Below are 26,875 nucleotides of genomic sequence, written 5' to 3'. Positions count from 1 at the left end.
GCTGCCACTCCGTCATTTGTCTCGACCACTACCACCTCTACCAGTGGTGACGTGTCCTGCCCAAGCCCACTCACTACTCTTCCTCGGAGTCAACGTGATGTGCCGAGTTTGCATCAACGATACAATTATTTTACCAGGTAAGGCCCCACTGACCTGTGCATCTCTTTCTCAGAAAATGGCCACAAATGATAGCTCAGAAACGATCAACACCATCAAGTCCACGTAAAGCTTCAGCAGAGCAGACATCACGACTGCTTTGCACATGCCCCTTTTTGCCAATCCACTGCTGGATGAGTGCCTCTCCATACCGTGTGGGTTACTTCACTCATTCCTCACCACGCTGGCCAACTCAGACTGGCGAAGGCAGGAAACGTAATCACGGCAGCACAGACGTTAAGAGTACAACAATGGGTTATTTGGCACTGCCCTTTGCCGTCTACAACATCGACGACACCCGTCATGAATGGCAGTCACCCACTCAAGCACGAAGCTCAACCTTGCTTAGAGATCTCGTAACATTCATCAGAATCCAGAAGATTTGGTCATGGACGAAAATAATGGCAAAATATTAAATGTTTATTCACACTTATTAAACAAACAATTTTTAAAAAAAACTACACAACTATGCACTGCATTTTTTGGTTCTTTCGGTAAAGTCACGTAGAAGGGAAGTAATAAAATAATAAAAATAAAACATAATAAAATAATTCTCACGACGTTGTATTACTTCCCTTCTACGTGACTTTACCGAAAGAACCAAGAAGATGAATCCCTGCAGTCACGAAAGCTTTAAATCGAAAATTATGCACTGCATTGGTTGTACAATAAACACGAACATTAACATGTAAACACACACACAGATAAATAACTCCGTACAGCCCTATAGACTGTTGGGGTAAGCACCGATTAAGTTTGCTGGATATTAAAATACTCATTTAAGGTTGATGCACCAAGAGGATGCCCAGGGTCCATGGATTGGTCCAGAATCCCACACGCCATCGATGTTATCCATGGTCAAGATGAGAACTATGGATGCAGGGTTCGTAGCGTAGTACTGGAGCAACCGCCCCACCACACCACGAACACAAGACAAAGATCCCCCGTGTAGCCCTTTACAGATTATTGGAGCAAGTGCTGTTAACGAGCACCTATTAAACCAGGCACGGTGCTCACGTAGGTGGTAGTCAACAGCACTCCCGTGCTAATGCATACACACGAAATGGGGTACTAATTTAAGGCTGAGTCAACCTAGGGAAGTCTCTGGACCGGTTCCGATACCACTCCGCTACCGATATTAGCCGTGGCAGGGTTCTCACTGCAGTGTGTTAACCACTAACTCCACCACTCCCTCTCGGGTACAAAGACAACAAACAACAAAACAAAGATCCCCTTCTTCTTGGTTCTTTCGGTAAAGTCACGTAGAAGGGAAGTAATAAAATAATAAAAATAAAACATAATAAAACAATTCTCACGACGTTTCGGCCACAACGCAAGCAGCCGTCCTCAGGTGAAAACCAGGTCCGTCGAGGCGACAGAGTCTTAGAGTCGCGGCATCTCTTCAGAAAGGTGAGAGACTCGATTAGCTGAGCCTTCTTATCCCGGAGCTTGTTGAAGGATCTCAAAGTTATGTGGAAACCCTCCCCGTAGAGGCGGTTAAATTTCGATTTAAAGCTTTCGTGACTGCAGGGATTCATCTTCTTGGTTCTTTCGGTAAAGTCATGTAGAAGGGAAGTAATAAAATAATACAAATAAAACATAATACAATAAAATGCTCACGACGATTTGAATCAAAGTATGGAGATGACATATTATTGGTTCTTTCGGTAAAGCCACGTAATAATAAAAATTAAACGTAATATTATGTTTAAATGTTTTTATTTTATTACTTCCCTTCTACGTGACTTTACCGAAAGAACCAAGAAGATGAATCCCTGCAGTCACGAAAGCTTTAAATCGAAATTTAACCGCCTCTACGGGGAGGGTTTCCACATAACTTTGAGATCCTTCAACAAGCTCCGGGATAAGAAGGCTCAGCTAATCGAGTCTCTCACCTTTCTGAAGAGATGCCGCGACTCTAAGACTCTGTCGCCTCGACGGACCTGGTTTTCACCTGAGGACGGCTGCTTGCGTTGTGGCCGAAACGTCGTGAGAATTGTTTTATTATGTTTTATTTTTATTATTTTATTACTTCCCTTCTACGTGACTTTACCGAAAGAACCAAGAAGATGAATCCCTGCAGTCACGAAAGCTTTAAATCGAAATTTAACCGCCTCTACGGGGAGGGTTTCCACATAACTTTGAGATCCTTCAACAAGCTCCGGGATAAGAAGGCTCAGCTAATCGAGTCTCTCACCTTTCTGAAGAGATGCCGCGACTCTAAGACTCTGTCGCCTCGACGGACCTGGTTTTCACCTGAGGACGGCTGCTTGCGTTGTGGCCGAAACGTCGTGAGAATTGTTTTATTATGTTTTATTTTTATTATTTTATTACTTCCCTTCTACGTGACTTTACCGAAAGAACCAAGAAGATGAATCCCTGCAGTCACGAAAGCTTTAAATCGAAAGATCCCCTTCACAAAGTGTTAGGGAAAGAGTTGCTCGCGAGCACCGAAGAAGGCCAGGACTGGGTCAGATAATCGTCACTGGTGTTGGCCGTGAGCGGGAATCGAACTCTGGCCATAGCGTAGCGCGCTAACCGCTGTGCCACCGCTCCCCTGCACCGAACATATGTACAAAGATGCTCCCGTAAAACCTTGACAGATTGGTGGCGATGTTTACACACCGCACCAGGTACTTATTTTAGGCTGGGTCGACCTAGGAGAGGCCTCGGATTCGTAGAGATAATCGTTAGCCGTGCTGGTGGCAGGAATCGAACTAAACTATTCAACATTTTTTTTTATTTTACCAGAATAGGCCCACTCAGCTATACAAGTCTTTTTTCAGAAGCGACCTGACCACAATTGATAGCTCAACAAAGTGGCTTATCATGTGGGAGTGCAGCGTGCTAACTGCTGCACCACCGCTCCACGCACACATACACACGCACATTAATACCCCCCCCACCCACAATCGAATGCCCCACACACGAGGGGGAATTGTCTCCACAAAGGCAGCTCGGCACACTTGACACGGGAGTGAGGAACGCGACCTTGAGCCGCCGAGCATCCGCGTTGCGCGATATTTTTATCCCAACGATGAACACGACTGACGCTCGCGCTCTTAAACGGCACTCCTGGTCACTCAGCTCCCCCCGCCCCCTCTCACGCAGATCACTTCCTCTCGTCCCCTAAACCCCCTCGGCACCAACCCCCCCCCACCCCCACCGGACGCGCCTGGCACACGAGAGCCACCGCTCTCAAGTTGCCGCCACCTTCGCGTCACCGACGCGATCGGAGGTGACCTCGGTACGTGCAGCAACAACATCGACATCCGCCATTCACCGCTAAGTGGCGGTGACGTCGCCACGGTGCTTGTGCCATGCTAGGTGCACGTGTACACACACATTCACAACAAAGACTTTGATACCCCGCGTACAGCCGTTAACAGTCTGCTGGTGCAAGTGTTGTTAGCGAGCACCCATTTTAAGGCGGGCAAGGCACGTGCGTGGGGGAGGGGGGCATGAGTGGCCAGCACAACGCCCGGCCGCCTGAGTCTCCCCATTGTACTCATTTTAAGGCTGAGTCGACCTAGCTGAGGTCCAACATCGGTTCAGATGACCATCACCGGTGTCGGCCTGGGAGCGGGAACGGAACCCCGGTCGGCGGGTTCGAAGCACAACGCGCTAACCGGTGCGCCACCACTCCCCACTTACAGATACGCACGCACCGTAACTGCAACACACCGATGCACATCCACAGGATGGCTCCTGCACACCACTCGAATGGAGCGTGCGCCCCACCCGGCCTTCGTACACCGGCGGCCATTTGAATCAAAACGCCATGAGTGATGATTTTTTTCTCCCCCACCTCGACGTGTCGTGCTGTGAATCTCAAAAAGGGACGTTTTAGACTTGATGTTTTTGGATAAAACCAGCCACTGGGCCTACCACTGTTGCCGTGGAAGCCACAGCCACCGGGCGGTGCTGGGGGATTAAGATGAAGGCTCTGCAAGGGAAATTAGGAAGGGGTTGGAATGGGGTTCATAAGTCGGGGGGGGGGGGGGGTAGGCAAGGTTTGAAGTTAGGAATGCGGTTGGGTGCCTAGACTGGAGTTTAGACTCAGGGGGTTAAGTGGATGTTAATTTGGGGTTCAAGTTGTGAGTCTCGCATGAGGTTGAGTTTGGATTTATTTGTTATGGAATTAGGCCTAGGGACGGTGTGAGTCCAGGGGCAAGGCGGGAGTTAAGTGTTGGTTTAGGGGTTGCAGTTTTAGATTGTGACATGCTGACCTCTGACCCTACTGGACGTCTGTGAAAAAGAGCTTCATTGGAATCCTCCAATTTAAATAGAGATAAATATAGATTCCGATTCTGAGACTAAGGTCTAGCTCGCAGTGTGGGCCATTGTAAAGCCAGTAGTCGCCTGCTGGTGGTAGCGATGCCGACCGGCGTGGAGGAGCCGTGATGAGATGTGGTCCAGCGGCGGGGACGGGAGGGGGCGGCGATCGCGGTCAGCCAAGGTCCGGGATCTTCATTTCGTGAGCTCCCGGTGGCAGATCCAGAATGTGGACGATGGGCGGGGATGGTCAAGGGTCACACACACACACGCACGGCTCGGCCGGCAGGGCTGCTTGAATCTCCGATCAATACGAGCAAAGCATTGACCCTGCTTAATTGCTGCATAATCGTTATCTCAATTGTTTTTCGATTTAAATTTCTTTGTACCTCAATGTTGTTCTGATTGCGCCACCGGTGTTAAGTCACGGGATGCACGATCTATTTGAATCTCTCTGCGAGAATCTGCGAACGACCCACGTAACCGGATGTCACAGAGCCATATCCGAGATCCCTTGAACCGACATCTGTTCCGGTCCTTCTACTTGATTAATGTTCGTCACGTGAGAAGTAAATATTTTTACATACGTTTAATTGTCAAAAGGTGGAATCCCACCAATTTAAATGCAGAAACAAATTCAACTTGATGTTTTCCCCATGCAGTCATTGGTCACTGCGCTAGAACGTTTGACTCGCAAGGCTTGAGAACTTGATGTAATCACAGGCAGCTGTCTGGATTTCAAACAGAGAATCTCAGCGGTGACATCTCAAAACTCGGTCCTCCTTCTCACCCACCCACCTCTCATTATTTCGACTGTGAATTACAACATCCCCCGTATAGCCTGTAACAGATTGCTGGACAAGGGTTGGGTGGCCAGCACCACGCCCGGCCACCTTTGTCTCCCTAGTGGCGATGCCTACACACCGCACCAGGTACTATTTTGAGGCTGAGTCGATTTAGAGGAGGCCGAGGTTCAGTTCAGACAACCGTCACTGGTGTTGGTGGACGTGAGCAGGAATCGAACTCAGGCCGCCGGGTTCGTAGCACTGCGCACTAACCGCTCCACTGTGAATACAACCACACACAATAATCACACACAATCATCACACACCCCCACCCGTGTTTGCATTGTGCTGCTTAGTGAAGGGTGAGTCACCACCATGCATCACGCTGCAGCTCCCCCGCACTCCCGTGTACTCAAAGCAGGACACGGCCTCGGAAAAGAAACGGCTCTTATTTTTGTAGCTCCACACCGACATTAGTTTGAAGCGTTATTAATGTGAACAGACATTTAACGAAACGGCCCAGAGTGCTGTCGTAAAATGTCATCGCAGAGTCGTGTATTAGAAAGTACAGGAGTGATGTTACTATGTCACTAGAGCATGTAACTGTAACTTTCAAGTATTTTTATTCCTATTATTAACAATTCGTGTCAAACAGACTGGCACCCACACATACCTACAAGATGAGAATGAGTACAGAAGCCTGCACAGCAGATTCTTGAATCCATCTTTGTCGAGCTATGAGTGTTATGTCATCGTGTGCATGTGTTCTGTGGGTAGTCCGGTTTCCTTCCCCACATGAAACCAATCACTCAACGAATTAGAAATATCTCCCGACTGTAGGATCTTCCTGCACGTGTTCGGAGTCAGTGAGGCGATGTTAAAACTGTGCATCTTCATCATTGTTTTTCATTGCACCAATCCACATAAAAGACAAGCTCCCTGCCGCATGCATTATACACGAGGCCCTGCTTGGGGAAGCTTCCATTTTCCTCCAGGTCAAAATTTTTAACGAGTGTCCTGGGAGTTTTTTTTTACTTGATAACCCACACAATCTCACAGCCCAGAGGCTCGGCTTTTGTTGACAGTGGGGCGGATTAAGCGTCTGAAGCGAGGAGCAAATTCCTACGTCCGTTACGAGGTCATCCACGGTGGGGGGGGGGGGGGGGGGGGGAAGGTGAGAAGCTAGAATGGGTTATATAAAAAAATATATATACAAACCACACACACATACACACAAACGTGTTATCAACCTTTCCCAGGAACACCCCTCAATCGTCCTGTAACCGGAGCGCTCGAGGCAAAGCGGGAGCGGCCAGATGGAGGATATCATTCCCTGCGTGGCCATGTGGTCGATGAGCGCGGCAAGCGGCGTGTACAGCCTCAGCGTGGGGAGGCAGCCGAGGAGCAGCAGCTTGTGCTTGGCCCTCGTAACGGCGACGTTCAGCCGGCGTCGGTCCTTCAGCAGCTCCCCCAGCTGCGCGGGCAGGGCACAGAGACAAAGGCAAAGATTCCACCGTGTAGCCTGAACAGACGTTTTGGGCAAGTGCTGCTAGCGAGCACCGATGAAGGCCGGCACGGGACACGAGGGGGTGGGTGGCCAGCACCACGCTGGGGAGAGAGAACACACACAGACGGGCACGAGAATACACATGGGACATGCGGTAACGAGAAAAAAATCGTCCTGATAACCTACACAGGCTGTTAGAAGAAGTGTCGTCAGCAAGCACCTATGAAGGCCGGCAAGGCACGTGTGTTGTGGCCAGCACCACGCTCAGCCGTATTTGTCATCCCCTCAGCGAAGATGTTTACACACAACGGTACGCACGTATAAAGAGGCGATACACACAATACAGGTAGGCCATGCGCAAATAATCGTTTCAGATCATCGTTACCGATGTTGGCCATGCACGAGAATCTAACTCGGGGTCGCCGGGTTCGTAGCGCAGCAGCGCTAACCTTTGCACCGCCGCTCCCCACATTATGCTACATTACAGGCGCGCGTGTGCACACACGTGCACTGCGAGCGGGCTTGCTGCGAGTGTGAATCCTCTCTCGGCTCAGGGTCAATCGGGTGCAGCAGCTGTGAATAACGACAACGAGAGCGGAGTCGCCATGTGCGGAGGGCAACCTGTGGACGCACGATGCCGGCCGTTGCGCAGCTCCGCACGAAGCCCACGATGATGACGGGTTTGTCGCGGCCCTGGTACTTGTCCACCGTGTTGATCTCCAGCCCAGCGAGTGCCGACGCCGGACACGGCAGGGCCGCCAGCGCCGCCGACACCACCCCCAGCTGCTGTCGGTACGGAGAGATGATCCCCACGTCCTTCGTGCGGCAGCCGGCCTGAAACACGGCACGGTACGGCGGCATTATGATTATTATTGTGAACGACTACCGGGAACAAAACGGCGTGTGGAACTAGAATAGAACTGGAACGGAACAGAACAGAACATTCACCCTATGCAAACCTATGAACGCACAAGGAACCTCTGAGTGTCCGGCAATAAATGTAGGAGGGCCTAAATCCCCTTCTGTCTGCGGAACCACGAAAATTGCGCGTCAGAATCTAGGGAGCTAAAACTACAGCTGCCAAATTCTAGAAACGTTGCTAAAAAAGTAAACAAATTAAGAATAAAATGAGAGCGTTATAGTTGCACATGGCACAGCATAATAATTGGAGCTAATTCATTATTATAGAACTGAAATCACACACGAGAGGGAGGATGGCCCTGTTCCATTTAAATTTAAATGTCTCCACCACCGAGTAATAAACGCAACCGGAGAGCGGGTGAGGGGGGTGAGGAGGAAGGGTGAGGTGGGCAATGCTGTCGCTTGCTCACCTTGACGAGAGACGCAGCGATGATGGCGATTAGCTGAGCCTCCGTTGGGTTCTTCATACCACCCTGGTCCACCATCTCTTCGGCCGGGACCTGCGGTGGGATGAGATTCACGCGCCACCACGCCGCGTTTATGTTGCGTGATGCACCGCCAGAATTTACATTGTCGAACGCATTAGTTTAAACCAGCAAACACTGGGGCATTAATACTGGCTCCGTCTTCCTCCCTCCCATTCTAAATAGTCTCTTTTTATTACTTTTATTTCTTTACCAGGTAAGGCCCATGTAGCTCTTTTTCAGAAACGACCTGGCTATCACAAATGACACCTCAACGTAGTGGCTTATCACGTGCAAATGTATTGCAGCCAAATACTCGAAACGCATGTTTCTAAATGCGGAGGGAAAAACCGGAGGACCCGTAGAAAAATCCAAGTGACCACGGGGAGAAGATGTAAACCCCATATATACAGGCGTCAGGGTCGGGATCGAACCCACAACCTCCTGCATACCAGGCGAAGTAGTTAACATCTCGCCGAGTGAGAGAGACAGGCAAACAGACAGGAGAAAGGCCTCGTAACCATAGAGACAAACTACAGGGCTGTCCAGGCCCACGTCTCCTTAAAAGCAAAAACCCACAGTCTGACCCCAGTGCAGCTCATCTCCTCTCTCCCAGACAAACTCTCATGTCCCCAAGAACCCCGGCCACCTGCTCTGTGTTCAGGAAGAGAACTGGGCGGTCGGGGTCCAACGCTTGTGCCATCCACGAACGGTCGCCGCCGCCCATTCCATGCAGGAGGGCGGGGAGCGCCGGCAGGGAGAGGCGGCACGTGGACACGCGCTCCGAGCCGCACGCCAGCAGCCCTCCGTACGTCAGCACGTTGCTCAGGGACATGATCTCACTGCGAGACACGGGCACGATCGTCAGCGTGGTCGTCGTCGTCGTCGTCACTGGCCGTGTTCAAGACATGGACAGATGAAGGCCTCCCGCAAGTTTTCTCCAACTCGCGAGGTCTCGCGCTGCAGCCAATATCGTCGCTTCATCTCCGCGGCAGACGTCCTCTCGGGCAGGCTGCTCCCTTTCGCTGCCTTTCCGTCGTCAATTTCGACCACCGAAACATCATTCTTTTTATTGGCCGTGTCCTAAACAATCCCACTTACTCTCCTTGAAGTCAAGATTGTGGTTGCTCGCAGCGCAATTCCAAACATGCACCGCGACAGCACAGGACTGGTCCGAACACTCCACACGCTCAATATCGTCCACGTGCCTTCCGTGCACTACCCACTTCCTGCAGCCCAGTGCCGCCACTGCGTGTTCATCGGGTGAGAGTAAGGCCTGGGTGAGGATGAATACATTTCTAATTTACATGTCTTTGTCATCACTCCATATTAGTTGTTGGGGATCGTTCGACCCTATTTCACCACCCTGTTAAGTGGGGGTTGGTGAGGGAGGTGCCTCAAGCCGGTTCGAAATATCACTCGCCACTCATATTACTAATGACCAGGGATTGAACTCAGGTCCACCGGGTTCATAGCACAGAGCAAAACAGCATCTATGAATGGATAATCATTGATTCTTAAGCAGACACACACAATTTGATGGGTGTATCGTGAGCTTAAGAATCAATATTCGTCAATAAATTGATGCATCCGTTATACCCCTCAAATACAAAGAGCACCTATGAAGGCTGGCTCGGCACACGCCTTTGTCTCCCAAGTGGCGATGTTTACACATCGCACCAGGTACTCATTTGAGGCCGAGTCGACGTAGGGGAGGCCCAGGACCGGTTCAGATCATCGTCACTGGTGTTGGTGGACGTGAGCGGGAATCGAACCCAGGTCGCCGGGTTCATGGCGCAGCACACACACACAAAATCACACACACGCACACAGATCACACCCTCCCTCCACACACGCCTCATATTGCCCACATCCACTCTCCACACACGCAGCGCCCTCACCACTACACGACCGCTCCCCCACACTTAAACACGCACACACATAAACACATTATAGACGGATGACCTTTATAATGAGGTAATGGCTCATTGTGAGCAGAAGTCTCTGTCTCAAGGGAGATCCGAGTTAAAATCGATACGGCAAAACAAACTGCAACACAAATTGTAAATATTAAATAAATAATGTGCATCATCGTCAATCGTGTTCAATTCACTGGTGGTTGAAGGCCACCACCCCAAGCTGTCACCATCTCTCAAGGCCCCGCGATATAAAAATCCATCGTGCGCCTGCACTGGAGCCGATTTGCTCGCACCATCTTCGTGGCGGACGTTCGCAAGCAGTAAGTAAAAACGAAATATATAAAATAAAGAGTCTTTCTGGAAGCTAGTCAGAGCTGAGATCGGCTGTGACGGTGTTAGTTTGCATCGCTTCCAGCGCTGGCGTGGCACACACGCAGAGCAAGACGAGGGATATGAACCTTTAACCCGTCACTCAGGCATGATGGATTGTGATGAACTGGTTAGTCTGTTCGTGAATGAAAATGACACCAAAATGAATCGATTGATTACGCTTTAAACAATTCGCATTTGTAATAATCACCGCAAATTGACTCCCTAACCGGGTTGTGAACCATAAGAGCAACGGATGTGGGAGTGAGTGTGCAGCACCCCCGCACCTGTTCATGCGGTACTGCAGGTTGAGATAGACCACAGCCTCCGCGTGGCACTCGAGACGCTTGAAGAGAGACTCGTCCATGCCCATGGCTCTGCGAGACGGCACCGCAGCGCGCGCAGAGATACGTTGCCACGTGTGTAGCGATGCATTGCCACGCACAGCACACATGGAGGTATATTACTCCGCGTCCGCTCGTGTAGGGTCGTCAAGCCACAAGGTGCACGTGGCCTCACGCACACACACACACACGTGTACAAACCTACCCACGCACGCACGTACGGCAGAAGAGCACAGCGCTATAAGCTAATGCAGTCCAGTGCAAGCACACACGCACCCTGAATGCACACACAAAAACCAGCATGCCCACATCTACACACACCCACGCAGCAACCCACGCAGGCAGGCACCTGGCGCGGGGGTTGAGCACGAGCGGGGGCAGCTGGTGGTGGTCTCCGACGAGCACGAAGCGCGACGCGTGCAGCAGCAGGCCCAGGCACACGGGCTGCCCGATCTGCGACGCCTCGTCCACGATGCAGAAGTCGAAGACGCGGCGCGAGAAGATCGCGTGGCGCAGGCCCATGCACGTGGTGGCCACCACGCGCTGCATCGCACACCACAGGCACGCAGCACCACACGCACCGCCGTCTGTCACCCCCCAGGGACTTGACATTCACTCTATCCTTGCACTCGTGCGAACGACTAAACAGCACTGCGCGTTTCGTCCTGTGATTGGTCAGCCACGGCCATTGTAGAGCACCAGCGGCAGGGCTCGTCGGTCGCTCTGCGGTACGGTCCAGATTCTCATGGACACGGAGAAACACGCACGGGGCTGGACCTCACCGACCAATCACCCCCCCAGCTACAACCCTCAGCACCGAGTACTCCAGGGCAGTTCCTCCCACCCAAGTACTGAACCGTGCTCAACTTTACTGAACATCCGAGAAGTGTTGACGAGATCGGACGGCCACGCCGGGCAATCTGCCGAGGAAGGCTACGCACGCATCGGCCAACGTTGAACGCCGAGCACGGGGCCACCTCACCTGTCCGTCGTAGAGCTGCTGGAGCTGCTCGGGGGTGCGCACGTCGTGCTGCCGGCACAACTCCTCCTCGGTGAAGGCGTGCACGCCGGCGTGAACCTTGGCCTGCCGGCCCAGCCGCAGGAAGGGCACGCAGTGCGGCGCGAGCTTGAGCAGGATGTTGTCGACGGCCGAGTGTGTGTAGCTCGTGAGCAGTACGCTGTGGCCGCACGCGTGCAGGATGCGCACCTGCACACGTGCCCGCGGTTTTGGGGGGAGGCGGGAAGGGGGGGGACACATGGCGCGACTTCTATGTGATCGTCGCCAGCCGAGGCCGCGACGCCAAGGGTGGGGGGGAAGTGAAGTTGTGGGCCACGAAATGAGCCCGCGAATCGATTTCACCCGGCCCCGTGACTTCGTTTCGAACAGCCCCGGCCATTTACTTTCACACAGCTCACAGATGCTATGATAAACTAAACGATGATTTGTTTTTTTATCAGGTAAGGCCCACTGAGCTATATATCTCTTTTTCAGAAGCGACATGGCCACAAATGATAGCTCAATAAAGTGGCTGATCACATGGAAATGTCTCGCAGGAGCTAAGTTGACCTGGGTCACCAAAATTACAAAAGCAGTCAAACAAAGAGCTAACAACGAAGCAGAGCGATATTGTGGGCGACTCTCCTGGCAGTCAGCCGCCAGGGCTGCCGTGCGCTGGGGGGAGCGGAGACAGAGTCGACGTCGTTGTTACCAGCGTGCATATGGTGGTGGTTTTCCCCGTGCCAGGCATGCCGACAATGAGCGTGTAGTCCCGTGACAGCAGCACTCGCTTCATCGCCTGCCTCTGGGGTCGGTTGAGGCCTGAGAGCACAGATGCACGGGGACAGCGCAGATTCGCAATTCTCATCCCACCCACGTGTATGCAGAGGGGACAGACCACACAACACCCTAAACACACACGTACACTTACAATGTATAACCACCTAACACACACACACTTAGATCAAATATCCATCCTACACACACACACCCATGTGGCTCACCCTCCACACATACCTGTACAGCAACATCCAACCTAGGCACGTACAAAACACACAGCTTCAGATAATTGTCACTGATGTTGACCGTGAGTGGGAATCGAACCCAGTTTGCCGGGTTCGTAGCGCAGCACACAGACACGAAGCCACACACACCCACACCCTCCTCCCTCCACACACACCTCGTAATGGCCACGGCCCCTCTCCACACAAGCACGCTCTGTATGGCTAAATGACCAGTGGCCCTAGAGTTGCAGCACATGTCACAGGACACCACAACCCAGGCAGCCCAAATAACTCCCCTGACAGCACCAGCTTTTAGGAGCCGTGCCACCCACCCCCCCGCCCCCCCTCCCCACACGTACCACCCACCGCCGCGCCCCCCCTCCCCACACGTACCACCCACCCCCCCTCCCCACATGTACCACCCACCCCCCTGCCCCCCCTCCCCACACGTACCACCCACCCCCACGCCCCCCTCCCCAGAAATGCCACTCACCACCCCACCCATCTCTGCCTACTCCCCTAATTGTTGTGCGTACCCTTCAGGATCTGTGCCACCGTGGCCTTGGCGTCAACCGGTAGAACGTCGCTCAGTCGCTCCAGAAACTCGGGCCTTTTCAGATCGATGACGAGCTCCCGCAGCTTGGCACTGATCAAGACAAAGACAAAGATCCTCCTTATAGCCTTAACATAGTTTCAGGGCAAGTGCTGTTCGCGAGCACTGATGAAGGCAGGCGTGACACACGAGACAGTGGCTGGCTAACACCACACCCAGCAGCCTTTGTCTCCCCAGTGCTGTATTTGCACATCGCAATAAGTACTCATTCAAGTTTGAGTCGACCTAGGGAAGGCCCAAGACCGGCCCAGATATTCACCACTGTTATTGCTCGTAAGTAGGAATCAAACATACATTCACCCACACACGCACGGACGCACAAACATGTTCACTCATGTCCACATGCATTAACATACATGCAGGTGCCAGTGGATATTAACATACATGCAGGTGCCAGTGGGCATATACATATACAAGTGTGGGTGACTACAAGTGTATGTGTGCGTGTGTCAGTGCGTGTGTACAGGTGTATGTAGCCATGAGTCTGTCCAGATGTGTGTACTCGTACGAGGTATCCGGATCTATGCCTGTGTCCACGCATGTCTGTGCGTTTCAGTGCATATGGACCGGTATTTGCATCGGTGGTCATGCACAACTGTGTGCATGTGTGTTTGCCGATGGGGTTGCCCAAGGAGTGTCTGTGTACAGTTATGAGAGTGCATACCTGGCGGGGGTGTTACTCAGCAGGCGAGAAAGGTTTCCCAGGTGAGTGTCCACAGAACCCGAGAAGCTCTCGTCCACGTCCAGACTGAACAAGAAGGCCGCTCCGAACCTCCCCAGGTCCCTGGGCCAGCACAAGCGGCAATGAGACGACGACAAGGAAACAACGAAAACTAAGCACTCAGAGACAACTCTCGGCTTTACACAAACTCCCGAGTTGAACTCGAAAGAGCCTCACCGGTCAACCTGGCACTCAATCTCATGGTTGGTGACGGACAACACCGTGGCCGTGGCGATGGCTGTCGTGGCGGGGTCTTTGCCGCTCACGATCACTCGATCGCCGACGGCGACGCAGCCTTGAGGGGCCGACCCCTGACCCTCCAGGTCCGGCGTGAGCCCTGCTGCCCCCCATCCTCCCTGCGGTCCCCGGCGCCGGAAACGCTGGGTGAAGAAGCGTCCGTCTGGTGTGGCCACGGCCGGGCCCAGCAGCGTCAAATCACAGACGCAGAGACCCTGCGCCTGCCTGCACCACGCCAAGCATTCCGTCACACTCGTCAACAACCACGATCAACCACCACACGCGAGTGCACATAACTCACAACAACCAGACACCACGCACAATAATACTATGAGCGTACACACCCGACGACGACACACCACAGAGTACAATCACAGTCACACTCCGCAACAATCACACACGCAGTGGCCTTGGGGCCGCCTGTACTGCCACACGTTCGGGCACACATACCAACAACGACACACAACAACCAGACACAACCACGCACAACCACACGACCAATCACATCCAATGCAGTAGTTGTATTCCTACCTGTACCGCACACAACACGCGAGCCGTCATACACATCAACAGCCAGAGATGGCTGGTCTCATACATCAACAATCAGGCACAACGATAACCACATAGCTGGCCAAACACACACACACCAACAACAACCACACAAAGACAACACAACCCGTCAGAATCCACACACACACACACGCGCGCGCATACGCGCTTGCGCACACACGCTCGCGCACATGCGGTTACATCTGCAGTCAGTCACGACACCACATGTGATGGACGCACGTACGCACCTCTCGTGCGGTGACAGAACCCACAGGTTGTGACGGCCGCCCTTGCTCTGCTCGGTCTGCGCCTCCAGCAGGCACAGCAAGTACCAGCGCGAAAAGTAGCGCAGGTGAGCGCGGCCCAGGTGCTGCGTCCGCTCGGCCAGCAGCGACACGAACTCGACGGGCCACGAGGAGGAGGCCGGGGCGTCGCTCGATCCACGCGCCTCCTCTTCCACCGCCCTGCCAGTGGCACAGCAACGTCCCTTACACGGCCAGCGGGCGTAGGGGGCTTACGGCCAGACTGTGCTTCACTACTCTGGTCAGTGCTGGTTGGGGAAGGGGGGAGCCAGAAGACTGGTGCATCTGCCAGTTATGTCAGTCAGTCAACCCATGGCACCTCAGTCTGTCCCGTGACCTTCCGTCAGCGAGCCTTCGACACTTCACGTGGCCTCAAAGTGCACCTGGCCTGGCACAGGCGCCGTAGTGACGCCACCTTTACTTAGTGGCGAATGGCGGGAATTGGCATTGGTATTGGGCCAGGCGACCGTTGTAGATATCGCTCACCACCGGTGTTAGCCGAGGCCAGAAATCGAACTCAGGTTGATGGGTTTGTCAGTGCGGCGAGCGTTAACCACCGTGCGCCGCTCTTTCTCCACTTGAAGCTACAGGGTAACAACATACGATTCTCGACAATCCCACCTACGATTTCGTAACGCACGCAACGCGAGCGTAAGAAATTATTTTGAACGATGAATCAACGAAGCATCGTTGCACGGCCACCGGCGAGACTGCCGCCCCACGGGTTTTTGTTTGCGTTTTACCAGTTAAGGCCCACTGGGACATGTTGCTTTCTTTCAGAAGTGGCCACAATTTATAGCTCAACGAAGTGGCTTATCATGTGCAAATTTACAGCAGCCAAATACTCTAAATGTGGAGGGAAAAACCGGAGGACCCAAATAAAAATCCAAGCGACCACGGGGAGAACACGCAAACTCCAAATATGCAGGCGTCAGGGTCGGGATCGAACCCGCGACCTCCTGCATACCAGGCGAGGTAGTTAGCATCTCTCCACCGTGGCGCCCACGGGGCGGTCTGTAGGCACCGTCACCTGTGGTAGACGGCACAGCTGCCCAGCTGGGAGCAGTTGCGGCAGGTGAACATCTCGGCGATTGGCTCGGGCAGCGGCGCCGGCCGTGGCTCTTGGCGATCTTCTTCCTCCTTCCTTCTCCCTCCAGCGCCTGCGCCGTCGGCAGCGGTCCCGGGCGGCCACCACACGCCATTGGCCAGGCTGTGCGCCAGCTGGTTGCGCAGCTTGATCAGCTCTGAAGAAATGCGCGGCGCGACGACCGCCGTGAACAAACAACAAGAGGGTGGGGGGGGGTGGAAGAGTCGAGCAACGTGAAATAAAAATGACAGCAACGACCTGGAGAATGCTACGTTATTATAAACCTATGTTAATCAAATGTCTTCACCTATAACGCTGACCAGCGTGGTGAAGTACAGTCAAGCAACCCCAACCACCAACATGGTGTGGAGATGCCTTGATCCAGCAGTGGACTGACACAGAGCTGGACACATCTGTGCGCGTGTGTAGCAGTGAGCGGGCTGCGCTAGGAACCCGGCGACTCAAGTTCAATTCCCGCTCGTGGCCAACACTAGTGATGATCATCTGAACCAGATCTGGGCCTCCTCTAGGTTGACTCAACCTCAAATAAGCCAGCCGCGGTGTGTTAATATCGCCACTGGGGAGGCAAAGATGGCCAGGCTTTGATGCTGGTCACCCACCCCCTCGTGTGCCGTGCCAGCCTTCATAGGTGCTCGCAAACAGCACTTGCCCTAAGTCTGTTAAGGCCATACGGGAGGGTGATCTTTGTCTTTGTTTACCACGCGTGTCCACACGGGAGGCCGACACGGGGTGCATGCCGCCCGACTTGAGGTAGAGGAGGAACCCGAGGCCGGGGTCGCCCCAGCGCTCCTGCGTCAAGAGTGTGTACAGCACCACCTACACGACAACAGCAACAGCGTGTACAGCACCACTTACACGACAACAGCAACAGCGTGTACAGCACCACCTACACGACAACAGCAACAGCGTGTACAGCACCACCTACACGACAACAGCAACAGTGTGTACAGCACCACCTACACGACAACAGCAACAGTGTGTACAGCACCACCTACACGACAATAGCAACAGAGTGTACAGCACCACCTACACGACCACAGCAACAGCGTGTACAGCACCACCTACACGACAACAGCAACAGCGTGTACAGCACCACCTACGCGACAACAGCAACAGCGTGTACAGCACCACCTACGCGACAACAGCAACAGCGTGTACAGCACCACCTACACGACAACAGCAACAGCGTGTACAGCACCACCTACACGACAACAGCAACAGCGTGTACAGCACCACCTACGCGACAACAGCAACAGCGTGTACAGCACCACCTACACGACCACAGCAACAGCGTGTACAGCACCACCTACACGACAACAGCAACAGCGTGTACAGCACCACCTACGCGACAACAGCAACAGCGTGTACAGCACCACCTACGCGACAACAGCAACAGCGTGTACAGCACCACCTACACGACAACAGCAACAGCGTGTACAGCACCACCGGGAGAGCTGTTCGTTCTACAGCAGAGTTCGTCTCTCCGATTCGTCAAGTAACACTAAAATAGTTTGACGAAACAAGTCTCACGTCTGTTTCTCAGTTGTGCCGCTGGATGGGAGGTGATGGCCAGGTATTTTTAAGTCAAAGGAATCATCATCATTGGCGAGAATTTAAATAGGCCCGAGCAATGGACCACAGAAAAGTAGTCGATTAGGATTTTTAACTATAAATCGGCTTAGTCGAATGATCGTCCCATTTCGACTCTGCAGCACATACACACACACACAGGTGTCCCCCGCTTGTCGGCGGCTAGGACGTGCCGCAACAAGAGAGGACAGCCACATCGGAAGGAGTAGGTGAATGTGGAACCACCAGGGCGGAGACCAACAGGCAGTGCTACAACGAGAGGCAGTTACAAGGCGTGAACCAGGATGTGAGGGCCTGTCAAGTAGACGTGAAGATGATGGCCCAGGACAAACATGCGTGGAGAAAGGGCGGTACACACATACAGAGCTCACACGAGCGGGGGACACATGCCAAGAAGAAATAGTCAACAGGTGCAAATTGTAATTGGGATGAGAATTGCGGATCTGCGCTGTCTCCGTGCATCTGTGCTCTCAGGCCTCAACCGACCCCAGAGGCAGCCGATGAAGCGAGCGCTGCTGTCTTGGGACTACACGCTCATTGTCGGCATGCCTGGCACGGGGAAAACCACCACCATGTGCACGCTGGTAACAACGACGTCGTCCCTGTCTCCGCACCTCCCAGCTGACTGCCAAGACAGTCGCCCACAATATATCTCTGCAACGTTGTTAGCGCTTTGTTTTGTCGCTTTTATCATTTTGGTGACCCATGTTTGCGTCTTAACAGTATTTGGCTGCTAGAAATGTCCACGTGATAAGCCACTTCGTTGAGCTATCATTTGTGGCCAGGTAGCTTTTAAAAGAAAAAAGCTATTTACAGTTAAGTAGGGCTTACCTAGTAAATAAAAAATAGTTTATTGTTGAGTTTAGTCATGGTCTCATTGGCAGCCTGCTTCACCAAAGCGAGGGTTTACCTGCGCCCTGTGCTCGATGGAGTTGCTTTCCTTTCCCGTCTTCAGCTCCAGCGGCACCGTGCGGACAATTTCCTCGTTTCCCCGCCCGTGGACCTTTCCGGGGGGGGCGGCGGCGGCCCTGTTGTTGGCGTGGCAACGCGCCCGGCGGTGGATGCGCACGGTCGCCATGGCGTCCACCTTGCCCTTGAGGCCGAAACGCGGGGACCAAACGCTCTCCTCCACGTCCCCGAGGTGGCGCACGGACACCGTGCACGCGCTGGCATCGGCCTCTCCGGTCCTGCGGGTGCACGCACGCACACGCACGCACGTATATACGCAAGCACCAGTACGTGCAGACACTGACATGCACACATGCGGACGACGTGCAAGCATAGGCATGGGCAAACACACTCAAAGAGATGCACAAATGTATCAAAATGCACAGACATAAAGACAGGGTGAGTGAGAGGAATGATCAGTGAGTGACTGTGAGGAGTGCTTGGTGAGCGTGTTAGTAATCATCGGCGGGTTTTAAAGACTGTGAATACTGATCAGTGAGTGTGCGTAATGATCAGTGTGAGTGTGGGAGTGAGTAATGTGTGAGTAAATGATGAGTGAGTGTGAGCAATGATCGATGAGTGCGAGTAACGATCAGTGTGGGCGATTCGTGGGCAGAGTTCGAACGAGCCGGAGCATATCCCGGGTTCCACGTACATCTTGATCTGCATGTGAAGGCCGTCCGAGGCCGACTTGGGCTCCGGGCCCCCTTCCAGGCACCGACTCGCCCAGCGGCCAATGGCCGAGAAGTACTCCTCCATCTCCCCCAGCAGCTCTGCCTGCGACACGCCCAGCTTGCACCTGCGCCAGAGCATCAGCGCCATTTGCACACACACACACGTGCGTGCGTGTGTGTAAGCTTGTTTATGTGCGTCCATCCATTTGCGTGCGAGTGACAAAGTGGTAAGCGCACTGCGCTATGAACCCGACGACCAGCGTTCGATTCCCACTCATGAACAACATCGGTGACGAGTATCTCATCCGGTCCTCAGCTTCCCCTCGGTCGAATCAGCCTTAAAAATTAGTACCTGGTGTGGTGTGTAAACATCGGCAGTGGGGAGGCAAAGATGGCCAGGCTTTGGTACTTGCCACCCACCCCCCTCGTGTGCAGTGTCGGCCTTCATAGGTGCTCGCTAACAGCACTTGCACTAACAGTCTGATAATGGCTTTACATGTGATTTCTTGGCACGTGAGTTCATAAGCACGAATATAAATATACACTTGCGTGTGCAAGTGCAAAAAAAAACCTGGACACATCCAGGCGCGATAACACCCGTGTGTGCGAATGTATATATATAAATCTGTGCATGAATATACACTTACCTGAGCATGTTCCTGTAGATCTGTGCAGATTGGTACACAAGTGTGTGTATGCGAGTATGCCCGTATGATCAGTGTATGCCAGTCTGCGCGAGTGCGAGCACGGTGACGAAGGCACGGCCGTGTGCGGGTGCAGTCCCGCGAATGCAAAAACACGTGAGCGGGCGTACATGCGTGCGTGCTTACATCTCAGCGAGGTGCTGGAGCTGCGCGAGGGTGGTGGAAGCGGCGCTCCTCAGCGCAGCATCCGAGAAGTCTCGCTGCAGCGCGGCTCTCTGGAACACCTCGTGCAACAGTGTGCCCAGCAGCATCTGCCGCGTGCCCCACTCTCCGCCGCCCTGTACCGCTCAACGGACAAAGAAAAGGATCCCCCCTGTAGCATCTAACAAACATTTTCCAGTGGTACATCTGAGCCAAGCCAGCAAGGGGCCCTCACAGTAACAGTTTTCCATGGGCTGTCTGCCGAGCTGAGCCAGAACCATGATACGCTGGCCTCATAAAACATCCATATCTGACTCGGGGCTAAGCTAGGCCAAAGGTCAAGCGAATGACGCATTGAGTGTGGATCTCAGGCAATACATTGTGAACACACGGCGTCATGACGTCATCTACACGCGTCTCAACTCCTTCGTCGCTTGTGATGCCAGCGGTGCGGGGCGGCCTCGGAAGTGAAGAAACAACCCGGCCACTCTTTGAGCCGCGCCAGGCTGACTCGGCACGGCTCAGTTGCCAAGCGAGGGCGATGCAATGCCATACCTGTCAACCCCTTATCAGTGCCCACCTTATTACAGACCTTATTGGTCACCCCATGCCCTTATAAATCCTGTCAACCCATACGGGTAAACCGTATCGGTTGACAGATATGCGATGCGCACCCCGCACCTCCGATTTGCACGGTCGGCTACGTACAGTGCGGAAGAAGTTAAAGTTCAACCTTGAAGCGCTCCGACAGCACGGCGCGGCGAGGGCAGCGGATGCCGTTGGCGACGGTGGTGCCCGACAGGAGGAGGTCAGGGTTCACGACCACGAAGCCGGCGTCGCTCGTCACCTCCAGCAACGCCGCCGTCGCGCCGGTTCCCTCCTCCCCGCCCCTTGGTGGCACCTCCACAGCACCGTCCAGGTGCAGCACGTCCCCCACGCTTACTGGAGCCAGCGCCCTGCAGGGTCGCGCGGCCCAGTCAGGCGGTGTCCGTTATTTAACCAGGAGATTAAATATAGAACCCGTGGAGACACGATCACAGGTGCACACTCTACGACACCAGCGGGTGGAGACTGGGAGACAAAACAATGCATGTCAATGTATTTTGACCCCGGGGTCCAAATTGTATGGCTGTCAAAATACGAGACCAACAGGAGAGATACTTGCCAGTCGTCTTTGAGGACGCAGGTGAGGCTGGCGCCGCCGGAGGGGTTGGCGGTGAGGCTCAGGTGCCTCTCGCTGCGCCAGGCCCCGAGCGGAACGTCGCGCAGCGCCGCCACGCGGTAGCGATTGTACGCTCCCTCACACAGCAGCTCCCCTCCGCGGCGCCGGCGCTCTGGCCGTGGCGGTGCTTGCAGGGCCGCCACCTTCTCCTCAGAGCTGCGGACGCGATAAGAAATTCATTATCTTAAACAATTTATATTTTATCAGGTTAAGGCCCACTGCGCTATATAGCTCTTTTTCAGCAGCGACCTGGCCACAAATGATAGCTCAACGAAGTGGTTTATTTCGCGTAAATGTATAGCAGGCAAGGTTGTTAGAATCTCGCCACCGTGGCACCCCATAGGTTAAATAGGTTAATCGTGAATAACTAATGATTACTTATACACAGAGTGCTGCCAGAGTCTAATTGTTGGCAAACTGGCCTTACAATCCAGAGGTCGTCGCTTCGATCTCCTGGTACAGGAGATGAATCAATGGGTCAAGTTTCTTAAATCCCTCCCGATGCTGTCCACCCACCAATATAGATGGGTGCAACACAAAACCCCGGTTTAATCAAAAGCTGCTCCGCGGGTTCGATCCCAGGCTCGTGTGGTCCCACTGCAGCGCTCCGACATCTGAGCTGGCTGGATACCTCATTAGATACCATTTTATGCCACTATAACACCCAAATAACATCACGACTGGCACAATGACATCCTTGACCATCATGTTAAATTCTATACTATGATTAACAAAGATTAACACGTGTGTTCTATATCCCAGTAAAAATTATCTAGATAACCGATCTGTAAGAGCCGGATGTTTTTTTGGATTGTGCCTTTATTTGAGGGTGTGATTGAAATGGAACTCACGAATTCTCCTCTACAGTGAAGCTCTCCTGCAGGAACGCATCCAGGATGTCTGGGCTCAGTTCATCTTCTGGAAAATCCTGTGACAATTCCCTCCGCGTGATAGCCTCATGGCTGGGAGGCTTTGGGATATCCCTGTTACCACCACCGCCACCAGAATCACCGCATCTCTCACCACCTCCATTACTACCTACGTTGCCACTGCCAACACCACCACCACTGCCATCATGACCATCACCATTAGCACTACCATCACCTTTACTGTCAACAACACGGTCACCACTAACATTGCCACCACTCTCACCTCCAAGCTTGCCATTACCATCACTACTCAATGCCCTGCTATCACCGTTACCACCACCACTATTCTCACCACTACCATTGTCACCATCATCAACGCTTCTACGATCACCACCTTTCCCACCATCATCACCACCACTCATAACACCACCCCCAACATGGCTGGCGCCAACACATGCCCTCCTCCTGTTCCGCACAAGTGGATCAGCAGCAGCACCAGCAGCAACTACTGCAGAGTTCGTGTCCTCCCTGGGCCCTAGTTGACTTAAGACAGCGCCACTCTTCATCTTCCTTCTCGCTTCCTGTCCTGGGTGGTGCTTGCCCTCCTCAGGGCTGTGCTCCGCTTCAGCCAGAGCCGAGCACAGGGGCTTCAGGTTCACCGAGCTACTCCAGGCCGGGCACAGAGGCTGTAGGTTCACTGCGTCCTGTGAGTTCTCTTTCTCGGTCCCATCTTGTAGGGAGAAATCCGACTTGCCTGTGATCAATACGGCTGATGAAGCCGAATCCTCTCTACCTGACCTTGGATTCTGCGCTTGTTCAGCCGGCGCTGGAGGTTCTGCGTTAGAGTCAATTGGCACACATTCGGAGAGGGTCGGCTGAATTGTAGGCCGGATCCGCTTCGTGTTCAACTCCACGTCGGGACTTGGTGCCAGCCGCTTGGACGTCCCTGGCAGTGGCACCGCCACTCGGCTGTCCACGCTCTTCAGCTCTGCAGAGCGCGAGCGTGCACACACACACACACGCACCCACACGCACAAACTCAGAACTGCACGAGATAAAAAATAGCATGTGTTGCCTGAAAGGAGAACAACTGTACAAATCAGACAGAAATTTAGATTAGTGTCGCGTTAGCACGTCGCGACATCAAAGCAAATGTGGGACGTAATGACGCATCGATTAAAATTAATTCTTACAGACGAGAGGCCAATGGAAAAGAGGAAATAGACAGGAAATGAGATGGTGGGACAATATTTGAATATCTGGAATGCACAAAAATGGAGTTGGCAAGAGATTGTGAAGAGTGGAAAACACTGGAAGACGGCTTTGTCCAGCAGCAGAATGTTACCGGATACAAAAAGAAAGAAACGGCATCTCTGCAGAATCAGCAGGGCTCTCACTGGTTTTGCTTAGCCGCGTTGCTTTTCCATCTTGACGCTCAGCGCGGGCCACCGAGCAACCGCCCGCTGCCCCCCTGCCCACCACAGCTGCCCTCCTGCCGACGACCCGTACGGGCGTCCCCGGCACGCAGTCTCGCTCGGGGGTGTCCGGAATGAGAACCTCGTCATGCGGAATGAACACCACGTCATCATCCGAATCGTCCGCTGGTGCCGACGAGGATGCCTTCCCCACGCCGTCCCCGACTCCGGGCTTGCTCTGCACACAGAGGCCGTGCGTCGTGGTGGCGTTCGCGCTCAGCTCTGCTGCACCGCTCGGCTTCTGTCGACATCACAAAAAGAGAGAGACAGTAAAGCAGCGGTAAGGAAAACCTTCTCCTTGGCCAGGGGCCGAATGTTACAAAAAACCTTCAGCGGGCCACACATTTGCACGATCAGAGCTATGAAAGCTCTGCACAAACATGTTCAAGAATCCATTGCTGTACTGCCATCTTTTGTCCACCTCGCAGCCCAAGCCTACAACACCTAGTATTCCAAGGCACTCTCCCATCGAAGTAATCACCAGGCTCAACTCTACTTCATCGGATGAAAATGGGGTGCAGATGATGACGATGATGTGGATAGAGGCAGTTACAACGCTAACGTCTGGTATTTTTCCGTATTTGTGAAGCCGCCATTGAGTCCTTATATGTTCCATGGTCTGTTCTGGGTGACCAGTCACACTGCTATTCTCTGACAAGTATCATCTTGTTGCTTGCAACGAAATAAAGTTGAAGAATGACATGCTTGCTGCGACGTACCTTGCCGAAGAAGGCCGATATCTTCTGAACGCCTTCCGCCTTGTCAGTGGGCTGTGGACAGCGGGCGACAAAAGCGCACAGGTGAGACATGACGTCGTCCACACGTTAGACACACGAGGCATGACACAGCGGCACGTGACATGTAGTCCGAGTGAGGCACACGATACAGGCAGGCACATGAGACAGAGACACGGCATGTGTGGGACAGGCATGAGACGCAGTGAGACACGTGAGACGAACATGAGACACAGACGGATGCATGGGACATGGCGTGAGGCAAGCAGACGCGTGAGAAAGACATCAGGCAGTGACATGTCACAGACATGTGACACGGGCAGGCACGCGGCGATGTTCACACACCACACCAGATACTCGTTTGAGGCTGAGTCGACGTAGGGGAGGCCCAAGACCGGTTCAAATAATAGTCACCAGTGGTGACCGTGAGCGGGAATCGAACTCAGGTCGCCGGGTTCGTAGCGCAGCGCGCTAATCACTACACTACAATGCGTTACGCTTCCACATGCGCGGGTCACATGACAGATTTGACGTCACAGGTCACTTTCCGTGCAAAAAATATATGCACTATTGAGCTCCCCCCCCCCACAAAAAAGTATATTTTTAAAAATTTTGCATGGTGTACAGTCTGGAAAGTACCCACATGGCAAAACATTTTGAACAGACACACATAATCACAACTTTGCCTTTTATTATTTACACTCTTTTATTATTTAACTCACTCCGTCTGTTGTATCCTCAAAAAATATTGTAACTAAATTTTGACCAACTTCGCAATGGGCTATCGACTGCAAACTTAGTATAGGTATGTCATACTGATGACAAGACCATATTCTAGCATTAAAATTAAAAAAATAATAGTTTTCAACATTTTACACGCTTTTATTTAACTCAACTGTCTGTTGTCGTATCCTCAAATCTTGTAACTCAATTTCAACCGTCTTCCCAATCTGGTATCGACTACAAACTTGGTATAGCTATGTCATACTGATGACAATACTATATTCTATCATTAAAAATATATATTTATAAACGATCTTCTTTACGGCTCTAATTGTCCACGCTCAACTCACGTTGCCTGTAAATCACCACGTGGTCCCTTACGTCACGGCAAGCCTCGGGGAGCCACGCCCAGGGGCGGGGGGTGTGGAGGGAGGGGAGGGGCAGCTAGGACAGTACATTTCATTAAAGCGTGTTCTAAAAAAAAGTATTTTTTTATATTTGATATCTATGGAGATTGCCTTGCGACGTGCCCGAGACATACATCATGCGTGACACAGGAGTGAAACATGCGTGAGACGTGCGTGAGACATGCGTGACACAGGAGTGAGACATGCGTGACACAGGAGTGAAACATGCGTGACACAGGAGTGACACAGGAGTGAAACATGCGTGACACAGGAGTGAGTCTTACCCGCGCCCCGCGCTTGAGTCGCGACATCGCCCGGGCACGCCCGCTCCTCACAAATCCCGATTACAAAACACAACTTACAACCACCACTAACCACCACCACCACTAACCACCATCACTAACCACCACCACTAACCACCACCACCACTAACCAACACCAACCACTACCACAACACAAAGGTTCGGCTCATACCGACTACAACAACAACTCGCGCCAAGTTCGACAGGAGTCGTGTTGACACTAAATATCGCGCCCAGAAGAATCGGCGGGAAAAGTGCGAGCGGTGGAGAATGCACCGCAACCACGGCCCTGCCCCTCGCCTGACCAGCTATGCCCTTCTCTTCTCGCGAGACGTGCCCTTCGCTATACACAACCCTGCCCTTCTCTCTTCACAGCCTTTCTATGAGATCAGCCCTCCTCGTTCTATATCGCTGTCTTTCAAGGCTCTGCCCTTCGCCCAGTCCTTGCCCTTCTCGCAGTTGGGTCCTAGCCCCGCAGCTTGCCCTGGTCCCTCTCTGACCCTGCCTTGCCCTCTGACCCTGCCTTGCCCTCGGATCTCCACTGCTGCACTGCCCGGGCAAGCCACAGGCTACGCGCGTTCCCGCGTACACTGTGATCCAGATCCTTAGGTTTCAACAACGGCTGGTCACGTGGGGAGGAGGGGGGCGGGGCGTAGAGGCGGAGCCAATCCTGAGCGATCGGTTGCTTGAAAGTTCGTCGCAACTCGGTTGCATGCAACCGATGAATCGCTTCCATGTGCAACCAGACGCGCACCTTGGTTGCATTCGACCAAACTACGTCTATGTAGATGTATGTACAAAGTTGCATGCAACCG

The 26,875-nt window shown here is 53.1% G+C and overlaps 1 protein-coding gene across 2 annotated transcripts; it reads right to left on the bottom strand.

Moving 5' to 3' along the window:
• Positions 1-1,712: 1,712 nt before the first annotated feature.
• DNA2 (DNA replication helicase/nuclease 2) lies at positions 1,713-26,662 on the bottom strand. 2 transcript variants are annotated; one of them, XM_061564882.1, is made up of 24 exons: positions 26,043-26,662; positions 24,614-24,664; positions 23,817-24,135; positions 22,402-23,407; positions 21,494-21,706; positions 21,062-21,284; positions 20,314-20,465; positions 19,465-19,608; positions 18,772-19,048; positions 16,970-17,087; positions 16,194-16,407; positions 15,110-15,325; positions 14,253-14,537; positions 14,019-14,138; positions 13,278-13,387; positions 12,450-12,559; positions 11,723-11,947; positions 11,090-11,283; positions 10,684-10,773; positions 8,758-8,950; positions 8,055-8,144; positions 7,345-7,557; positions 6,544-6,690; positions 1,713-4,660 (listed from the first exon to the last, which is right to left on the bottom strand). In XM_061564882.1, the coding sequence occupies exons 1-24, from the start codon at positions 26,067-26,069 to the stop codon at positions 4,607-4,609; spliced, it is 4,791 nt and encodes a 1,596-aa protein (XP_061420866.1). In that variant the 5' UTR covers positions 26,070-26,662; the 3' UTR covers positions 1,713-4,606. The 2 variants fall into 2 exon arrangements, with proteins under 2 accessions (XP_061420866.1, XP_061420867.1); XM_061564883.1 differs by having other exon boundaries at positions 7,357-7,557.
• Between the last annotated feature and the right edge of the window lie 213 nt (positions 26,663-26,875).

Source organism: Lethenteron reissneri, chromosome 34, assembly GCF_015708825.2.
Source record: "Lethenteron reissneri isolate LAM-NWPU_2019-01 chromosome 34, ASM1570882v1, whole genome shotgun sequence".
Lineage (NCBI taxonomy): Eukaryota > Metazoa > Chordata > Hyperoartia > Petromyzontiformes > Petromyzontidae > Lethenteron > Lethenteron reissneri.
Note: the sequence above shows the minus strand (reverse complement) of the source record. Positions and strands in the feature narration are given on the sequence as shown.

Coding starts and splice junctions, on each gene's coding strand:
- DNA2 (XM_061564882.1), bottom strand. CDS start 26,069: ATGTCGCGACTCAAGCGCGGGGCGCGG. Junction 16,408..16,969: donor CTCCCGTGTGGACACGCGTG/GTAAACAAAGAC, acceptor GCATTTCTTCAG/AGCTGATCAAGCTGCGCAAC. Junction 7,558..8,054: donor TCGCTGCGTCTCTCGTCAAG/GTGAGCAAGCGA, acceptor GCCGTGTTTCAG/GCCGGCTGCCGCACGAAGGA.